Source organism: Nicotiana sylvestris, chromosome 5 (genome assembly GCF_000393655.2).
Source record: "Nicotiana sylvestris chromosome 5, ASM39365v2, whole genome shotgun sequence".
NCBI classification, from domain to species: Eukaryota; Viridiplantae; Streptophyta; class Magnoliopsida; order Solanales; family Solanaceae; genus Nicotiana; species Nicotiana sylvestris.
Window position 1 is genome coordinate 100043051 of NC_091061.1, and position 10565 is coordinate 100053615.

The window sequence follows — 10565 nt, forward strand, 5'->3', positions numbered from 1 at the left end:
CTCGTTTCTCTATCCCTCACATATATGTTCGACTATTAGGGAGATTGAAATCACAATGGTATTAACCTCATAAGTTCTCTACTCTTATTCAGCGACAAGGGCTTGGGATTCCAATTCCTCATGTCAATATCCTTTAGGAGTGTAATGCCACTTCGTACACTTCTGGATTTGTATAAAATTCATTGTACATGGGTCTTCTCGTCGTGGGATCAATTGACTCTCCTTTCATAACTTCTTGTCTCATAGGAGAGACTTGCACTCTCATAATTAATCTCCTGGTCATGTCTCCCATATATTGCGTGCTCATATAACCAATTTTCTTTCACACCTTAGGATAATTTGCATACTTCTCACACTACCTACATGTGCTATTCAAGCTTACATATCACTTATAGATCCAATGTTTCTTTGGAGGTGGTAATCATTTTAACACTTTTCTCGAATAAAGTATGCTTCTAGTACTATATACATATCTCATATATTCGTACCATTCGTTCAACACGATACATGTGACATCTCCTTAATATTCAGGCCTTTACCCATTTGTCATGTCATATGATAACATTACTTGAAATAGACGAAAGAACGTTTAAACTTATCTTGAATCTCAATGCATGAGTTAGAAGACAATCTTATTGTCAAGCTTTATCGTACGATCTGGAGTGTTGAAGAAGGGTAACATTCCTAAATGTCCGTGTAGCTTCCAACATATAGACGTGGTCGACAACACACCGATAAGAAGGACTCTACTAGACACGACTCCAAGACATCCTAGGACACTTTAAAACCTTAGGCTCTGATATCAAGTTTGTCACGCCCCAAAATCGAGGAGCGCGACCGGCGCTCAACCGAGTAAACCTGACTAAGCAAGCCTGTTAGATTTCATTCTACCCAAAGTCATCCTTGAATAAAGAGGAGATATACTCCATTATTCAAACTCTAAAAATATTTCATTAACAGCTTTCACTTTGGTTCCATTAGCAGTTTCAACCATAATATCCAAAATATGACAATTTTTATAGATATGAAGGAAGACATATTTGCCAAATACCAATATTTCCAATTTAATTCTCGATACCAAACACCACCCACAACCTGTCTACGGAGCCTCTAAGTAAAACTAAAGATTTATATGGAAATGCCGGCAACATGGCTCCAGCTATACCTCAAATATAATGTACATGATAAACAGATGAAACAGGACCCCAAAACGAAGTGGGGCTCAACAAGTCAGCTAAAAGTATGATGCAGCACTAGCTGCGACCAACATTGCCTGCTATAGAAACACCTACATCCATTTAATGACATAGCACCCTCGGCAAAAGGTACATTAGTGCCATCGAATAGTACTAGTATGTATAACTAAACACCATCTAGTTAGAAAGAACTTTCATACAAGAATAAAGAGGAAATCATAAAGACAACCAAGTTTCAAATAAGCACCATGTCAACAATATAAGGAGGCTCACATGATTTTCACATAGTTTCTGAAATTTTAGATTGGGCATCCCACAATGTTGCATCATTATTCACTTTGCCACCACTTCTTTGAGCGGAGTCCGATCACGTCCCGATCGGCTAAGCCATCTCCCGGAGACATTACCATTATTTCTTCCACACTTTCCAGTTTCAATCATCAATACATTACCACCATATGTATATATCATGGCATCCGATCACGGCCCAATCGGCTAAGCTACCTGCCCGAGACGTTACCATTTTCCATTATTCCTCTCACTCCAATCTTTGGTTACACATGTATTAGTTTACATGCACTTGGGGCTACAATTTCCACATCATGCTTGGCACTAGGCCACATTTCATAGTTCAAACTCTTTTCCTCCACATTTCACATCAATGTCAATTTCAACATCAAGCCATTCATCCCAAGATGTCAAGTACACATGAGAGGAATCATGAATCATGGGCATATACAATATTTCGGAAATCATACACCTCAAGTTTATTAGCAATGTAACTTATAAGGCAAAATATTATCTCGAACAACCGCTTATGGGTATAAATTGTGTACAAAGCCTTTAGGGCACTTTATCATTGAAATCATTTATGCAAATCAGAGTCAAGGCTCATTTCACATCATTCCCAATTTCAATGTTAGATTTGCCATTTAGGACAGTAGGTGCATACAAGAGCAATTTATATTGTGAGCATATATAAGACTTCACATAGATGGCACATTATATGCAACTTCAATCTCAATTTAAGGTCTAAGCATTTCAATACATAATTCATACCTTTTGCACGTTTTAAGTTATCAAGATAGCACGTTGATCATGTTGAGACACATCTTTCACTCATATAAGGTTACAACACCAATTCATGTAAAATAACAATCAATGCAACAATTCAACTTTAATCTTACCATATTCACACAAACATCGATGAAGCTCGATTTCTAAAAGACAGGGTTTTAGCCATACATACCTGAAATTTGCCCCTTAATGATACTACAATGATCCAATACACTTAAGCAACTTCAATCTACAATACAACATTCAATAGGGCCAATATTAGTAATAAATTCCATAACTTATGCCATTTAGGCATATTATCAAATGCCTTGTAGGTATAGATCTTTACACCTCATAACTATAGTATTGGTTCATCCAACTATCACCATTAACCAACAATTTATTTCACCATAATTTCTAACCAATTTATAACTTCCAACAACATATGTATGACCATCCTTTCACACCCAACCAACAAATCTTTCAAATAATCACCTTTCAATCTCTACCATAATTATGTATTTATATTGGGAACTTATGGCTTTCAATCACCACACCAAGAGTTCAAATACTTAATTCATACTCATATTCCCATAATATAACCATATATGTAAGTCTAAGGGTGTAGGATTTACCTTTTGGAAGAAATCTTGCAAACCCTCCTTTGAGTTCTTGAAGGAATTTCTTGACTATCTATGTGTTTCATGAGTAGATTTCATCAATACTAGTGTAGGAATGATGGAATTTTACACCAAATTAATGGATATTACTTACCTTGAAGATGATAGGGGTTGGAGATCTTGAGAGAGTAGAGGAATACCCTAAGAGTTGTCCAAAAGAAATGGGAGAAAATGAATCCTGAAATTGTGTTTATAAGCCCAGATTTCGGATGCTGCCTCAGATGCTTCGCATCCCCACTTCACTCCTCTCTGGAGCTCGGATGCTGACCCAGATGATTTGGAAGCACTTCACTGCCAACTCCTCTTTTTGGATGCTTCCTCGGATGCTTCGCATCCGCGCAGTCCTTTGCCAGCCTTTGGTAATTTGGTCATAACTTCTTGTAGGAAAGTCCAAATGATGAACGGTTTGAAGCGTTAGAAACTAGACTCAAATAACTTTAATTTGATAGGCTGTGAATCATCTAAAACCTTATATATCTCTAGATATTCTAGTCCAAAGTGTGGTTTTGTGCGTACTCATTTGGAATTTTAGTCTATCATGTAATTTTCCAACATGGCTTAGACTTATACACTTTTTAACATATCCAATTGATATCCATTATATCATGAATCCTCATTTGCACACAAAATAAAATAATTAGCGTACCTTGGCACCACGAAATCTTAAATTACTTAGCAAAATTTTCTGGGGCTTTACAACATTGGCCGCATCCTGGAAAGAAATCTCGCTCCATGTCTCCTTAGTCATTTGCTATCTGATAGGTTGAGCAAGTCCCTCAATAAACCTCCTCACCCTCTCTTTCTCGGTGGGAATTATAAGAAGAGCATGACGGGCCAATTCCACAAATATGGTCTCGTACTGAGTGACGGTTATAGAACCCTGCTGTAGGCGCTCGAACTGCCTTCGATAGTCCTCTCTCTGAGTGATAGGAAGATACTTCTCCAAGAAAAGCTGCGAGAACTTGTCCCAAGTGAGTGATGGTGACCCAGCTGGTCTGGCCAAACAATAAACTCTCCACCATTTCTTGGCGGAACCTGATAAGCGAAAAGCAGCAAAGTCAACCCCATTGGTCTCCACTATCCCCATGTTCCGAAGAAACTCATGGAAACTGTTCAAATAGTCCTTGGGATCTTTTGAAGCTTTACCGCCATAGGTAGTAGTGAAAAGCTTGGTGAACCTGTACAACCTCCACAAGGCCTCCGAAGACATAGTTGATCCATCATCGGTCTGTGCTACAACACCCGGCGGAACTACCCCAACTGGCTGAGCTACCGGAGTCTGAAATTGGGGAGCCATCTACTCTGGAGTGTGAGTAGCGGGAGTCTGTGCTCCTCACTCAGCTTGGAAGATGGCTGGTGCTATCGAAAGTATGACGGACTGAGTAACACTCTCTATAAGGCCCACTAGACGGACCAAAGCATCCTGAAGTACCGGGGTAGCTATGAACCCCTCTGGAACCTGAGATGGCCCTGTTGGAACGGTTTGGGCAAGAGCCTCCTCATCAAACTCTACCTGAGGCTCCGCCGCTGGTGTTGCTGCTCGAGCTCAGGGCTGAGCCTTGCCCCTACCTCACCCCTAGCATGGCCTAAGCCTCGTCCTCTGCCCCTCGTAGGAGCTTCCACTAGGGGCTCGGGCTGCTGATCAACTGAAGAAGCGGTACGTGTTCTCGCCATATGGGAAAGAACAAAGTAGAGTGTTCAATTTGCATTGAGAGATCAAACTGCACGACATAGATGAATAGAAGTGAAACTATTCCTAACTCTGTAGCCTCTGGGGGATAAGCACAGACATCTCCGTACCGATCCCTCAAACTCTACCAAGCTTGTTCATGAATTGTGAGACCTAAGCAACCTAGAGTTCTGATACCAACTTGTCACGACCCGAATTCTCCATCGTCGGAACCGTGATGACGACTAACATTGTACTCACTAGGCAAGCTAACGTTATAGAATAAATCACCTTTTTCCCTTCTTTTTTAGTAATTAAAACTTACAAAAGTAATTCAGCGGAAATAAATGCGGAAGAACATAGAATAAAAAAATATCTTTATACTAATAATGAAAATCGAATGAATTCCACCCAGAACTGGTATCATAACTCACGAACAATCTACAAATACTACAAATAATGGTCTGAACTAAAAGTTTACATCTATCTTGAAAGTAGATAAGATAGAAATGAAATAGGATAGAAGGGGACACTAGGGCCTGTGGATACCTACAAGACTACCTTGGGTCTCCGTAATACAGCAACAACAACCAACCTCTCGATCAGCCACTAGATCCAAAATTTGCACAAGAAGTGCAGAGTGTAGTATCAGTACAACCGACCCCATGTACTGGTAAGTGCCGAGCCTAACCTCGATGAAGTAGTGACGAGGCCACGACGGGGCATCACAACATATGCAACCTGCAATAGTTTATACTAAAACGGAAAATAAATATAGCAAAAACTTGCATTAATGAATACAGATACCAGCCGTTCTACCAGTACTCAGCTATAACCAATCCTTAGGGAGTTTCAACATCTCAGTAATGAACTCCAACAGAAATAAATACTAAAACAATAACTGATGCGGCGTGCATCCCGATCCCACCATATAAACAATAGCAATATCAATATTTACCCTTATTACTCCTTGTTGCGGCGTGCAATCCGATCCAACTTGTCCACCCTTATTACTCCTCATCACATATCACCCGTATTCCTCATGTTGTGGCATGCAACCCCATCCCACCTGTCCACCCTTATTACTCTTTATTGTAGCGTGCAACCCGATCCCACAAGACAATCACATTTACCCTTATTCCTCCTGTTGCGACGTGCAACTCGATCCCAATATATATATATATATATATATATATATATATATATATATATATATCGGCACAAAAACACAAAATTAAAAACAAGTGTTTCACAAGTTAATTCAAATCCTACACAACTCTTATACCTCAATCCGCACAATGGAATATCGCTATGATTATGAAACTTCAACAGTGTAAATTACTCAGCCAGACCAACCAAGATGTACCATAAGGTACCAATAAACCAATATAAGCAAACAAAGTAGTAAAACGAAACCATGAAACAATTAAATACTTCAATAAAGAGAACAACAATTAATATGAAGCAATTAGGTATGGAAGCATTTATGAGCAAGTAGCAATTAAGACATGGAAACAATTATGTGCAAGTAGCAATTAAGACAAGAAGTAGCATAATAGGAAACGGGGAAGGGAACAAGCTAAAAATGGTAATTTGGTGGCGCATAGGCACTTGTAACCACACCTATACGCCACACACATGGAATTTCATATAGCAAATAAGTCGGGGATTCCTATTCCCTCAAGTCAAGGTTAGACCAAACACTTACCTTAAGCCAACGGGTATTTCAAAGCTCAATCACCGCTTTACCTCTCGATTCCAGCACCAATTCACTCGTATCTAACCATAATTAACTTAATAACATAAATAAATGCTAAAGAAACCAATTTCAATACATAATCAAAGGTTTCCTAATAATTTTCCCAAAAAATCAAAAATCGACCCCGGGCTCGCTTGGTCAAAACTCAAAGTTTGGACCAAAACCCAATTATCCATTCATCCTCGGGCCCGGATATGCAATTGGTTTTGGAATCCGACTTCAATTTGAGGTCTAATTTCCCAAATTTTGTAATTCCCAAACTTCACCCAAAACACCCAATTTCCCATGAAAACCCTAGATTTTGTGATGAAATCTTGTAAAAAAAATGAAATAAATTGAAAAAAATGAGTTAGAAATCGTTTAATTATGATTTGGGGAAGAACTTTTCTTTGGAAAATCGCTTATGGAAGCTTAGGGTTTCAAAATTTGAGAAATGAGTTCAAAATTCCGTCTAAGTTGTGTTTTACACATCTGCAGGTATCGCATTTGCGATCATAGGTTCGTCAAAGTCGAACTCGCAAATGCGACCAATACTTCGCAAATGCATAGCTTGGTCTGACTTGCTGCCTTCGCAATTGCGAACATTTGTTCACAAATGCGGCTACTATGCAAGTCGCAATTGCGACAGTGAACTTCGCAAATGCGAAGATCCCCCTCCCTGCCCTCTGATCGCAAATGCGATGCTCGCATTTGCAAGCCAGACTTCACAATTCCCACTCCCTGCCCCAGTCCCATATTTTACTACGGACCCTTCAGGACCGTTGAAACACGGGTTCGGGTCCGTTTAACCAAAATGTTGACTGAAGTCATTATTTCTTAAATTTTTCACACAAAAGCTTTTCGGTATCATGCCCAAACTGCGCACGCAAATCGAGGAGAAATAAAAGGCAGTTTTCAAGGCCTCAGAATACAAAAACGGATTTTAAAATAAAAGATGACCTTTTGGGTCATCACTCATATGCATATACTACTTCTAGTGGTTAACAAAATTTAGTTATAATGAGATACGAGATATAAACACTTCTTGTAGTTGTATATTTCTTGCAAACACTCCTAGAGTTTAAGTGGATCTAACAATGTTATCCAGTTTGTAATCTTTTATTAAGATAATTAAGATGAAAACAAATATGAAAATAGGTACTGTATACATAGCATATAACCAAGCAAGTGGTGATAAAGATATTAAACGAAATATAAGAAAAAGGCTCAAATTACTTTACACAAATTTGGCCACTCTAGATGTAAGTGTTATCTACATCACTATTGTCGAGAACAAAAGCTCACCACTTCAAGTATATAATCTGCCTTATGATGCTCGGAATGCACAAGATATAACCACAAACGTAAGAGCTTTGCCTTACATAGGAGATGAACACTGGAATAAAAATTGAATTTGAAGTAAGTTCTCAAAATGATCGAGTCTCATACTGATAACGTGTTATAAAATAAAAAGTGTAAAGTAAATAAAGTGAACTCAAATATAGAGAGAGATTGATATACTATTCAACTTCAAACTGATGTATATAATGAACTGAAATCTCCTCTATTTATAGAAGAAAGGAAGCCGTTGTGAAAGCTGTTGCGTAAGCTGCTTGTCATGATCCAAAACCTACCATAGGTCGTGATGGCGCCCAACGCTGTTAGGCAAGCCAACGATAAACTACCAACTTAATTGCTCATTTTATTATTTTCAAATTCATGAATCTTATTAAATAGAGAGATCTATGCATCAAAAATCATATATATGATTTAGGTAAAATATAACGTAAAAGTAGATCAATGGTAAGCAAAATCATAAACAAATTCTAGAACACCCAAAATCCGGTGTCATAAGTGCATGGGTATTTACTAAGGAGTACAATAATAATGCAACATCTGTCGGGAATGTAAATAAGACAGGATAAAGTAAATAGTACGATGGAGACTCTGTGGGTTGCGAAAAGTAGTCTGGAATGCAGCTCACCATAAAGTCTCCTCAGTAGCTGCCCTTACGTGCCAAGATGACCACCAATTGGACCTGTCAGATCTTGCACATTTAATGCATAAATGTAGCATGAGTACGTAAATCAATGCATACCCAGTAAGTATCTAGTCTAACGCCAAAGAAGTAGTGACGAGGGTTCGACATCGACACTCACTAGAGGTCCAATAAAGCAATATGATAAATCATAAGCAGATATGAAGCACAACAACAATAATGGGGTAAAACTGTAAGTTACATAATCTTCCATGGATCTCTTTTAAAGATATAAATTTCTCAACCTCGTGTTCTATCTCAACAGGTTAGATATATCAAGTGCCAGTATCAAACGAATAAGGAATACCTTATAAAATGCCAGGCATCAGTAGAAGGAAAATCTCGTGAATATTCAGACTGCTAGCGATATAATGCACGATTATGCCGAGGTCGTTCGGCCCGATCTAGGATAATTTGTACACTACCGAGGGTCGAATGGCACGAACCATAGATGCATCTATTATACTGCAGAGGCATTTGGCCCGTACAATAAGAAAGGAAGAAACTTATCAAATTACGAGTCATGTGCTTACAACACAGATACATGTGCATAATAGTAAACCACGCAATCCAATCATAGGCGTCGGGATCCCCGACTTAGCTTTAAGCTACAAGCACATAAATCTAGAACCCACAAAGATTCCTCCTTCTCAATTACCATGATCTCGTACCGTTAACCCGCCAAATTTCTCATAATCTCTTGTTAAACTTTTCATGAGCATTCTGAATTATCAGCCACAATCGCATATTCGACCTCTTGTTGGGTAGTAAGTAGAACTATTCGTAGAGTTCTTCTGTATAGATTTCCTCCGATGTGGAATAAGTGGTTGGACAATCTTCGAAGTGTGCATTTTTAAGTGTGGTTTTCATGCTACGGATACTCTCCTTTTACCAAATACTCCTTGATGTCATGGAACCAAGGTTTTCAATCTGTTTCTTCTTCAATATGAGCACAATACACCGGCTGATTATGGATTCTTACTGGGATGGGATCAATGAAATTCTTATCTGGATGTTGTATCATATATGACAAGGTAGCCAATGCATCGGCAAACTCATTCTAAATTCTGGGTACATGTCGAAATTGTATCTTCGTGAACCTCTTTCTCAATTCTTGTTCATGGTGCTGATATGGAAATATATTGGAATTTTTAGTGGCTCATTTTCCTTGTTCCCGGTGCGCGAGCAAATCTGAATCATCGATTACCAACAACTCTTGAATATTCATGTCAATTGCCATGTTGAGTCCTAGTATGCAGGCTTCATATTTTGCCATGTTGTTGGTGTAGGGAAATCTGAGTTTAGCAGATACCGGATAATGTTGACCTGTTTCTGATACCAAAACTGCTCCAATGCCTACTCATTTGAAATTTTCAACTCCGTCAAAGAACATCCTCCAACCGTCATATGTTTTGGTAATGTCCTTCCTTACGAATGACACTTCTTCATCAGGAAAATACATTTTCAAGGGTTCGTATTCTCCTCCCACTGGATTTTCAGCAAGAGGATCTGCCAGTGCTTGCCCTTTGACCACCTTTTGAGTTACGTAGACGATATTGAACTCACTCAACAGTATCTTCCACTTGGCTAGCTTTCTCCTTGATTTTCAGGCTCATGTCTGGTTTAAACTTTCAGAGTCTCTACTTTACTGGCGGACACATGGGATTAGTAGGAAACTTGTGAGCCACTATGTATGTGCTTAAATCGGTCATATCATCATATGACCATGCGAAAATGTCTTTATATTCCTTTAGGAAACAGATGTACTCTTCCTTCTCTATTGGTGATAAGTGAATACTGATGCGAGTCTCTTTGAAGGTCTCAACGTCCCCCAAGTTTACCAATTCGGTTTCGTCTAGATTGGACTTAGGCTTATTCTCAAAGTTTTCAACTTCCCTAACAACTTCCTCAAGTACATCTTCTTCATCACTATTCTCACGTTGCGTTGCCTCATTACACGTCACAATCACCGGTTCATCAGGAAAAGTAATAATAACGCCAGGGACTAGGCGGGACCGGGACGTTATGGCGGTCCAGTTTTTGAGAACAACTCCCTTCTTAACAGTCTAAATAGTGAGGCCTTCTTTCTCCTCCTCCTCAATTATGGCACCGCAGTCCATGTCTTCCTCTTCCAAGAACAGATTCTTCAGCCCAGCTAATGCTTCCTATTCTGCAGTCCCCCATATTG

At 39.0% G+C, this 10565-nt stretch overlaps 1 protein-coding gene across 1 annotated transcript; it reads right to left on the minus strand.

Annotated features, from left to right (window-relative positions):
• Positions 1-3683: 3683 nt before the first annotated feature.
• Positions 3684-4229, minus strand: LOC138869039 (uncharacterized). The gene has a single exon (XM_070146627.1). It carries the CDS (start codon positions 4227-4229, stop codon positions 3684-3686), a length of 546 nt encoding a protein of 181 aa, XP_070002728.1.
• Between the last annotated feature and the right edge of the window lie 6336 nt (positions 4230-10565).

Coding starts and splice junctions, on each gene's coding strand:
- LOC138869039 (XM_070146627.1), bottom strand. CDS start 4,229: ATGGCTCCCCAATTTCAGACTCCGGTAGCTCAGCCAGTTGGGGTAGTT.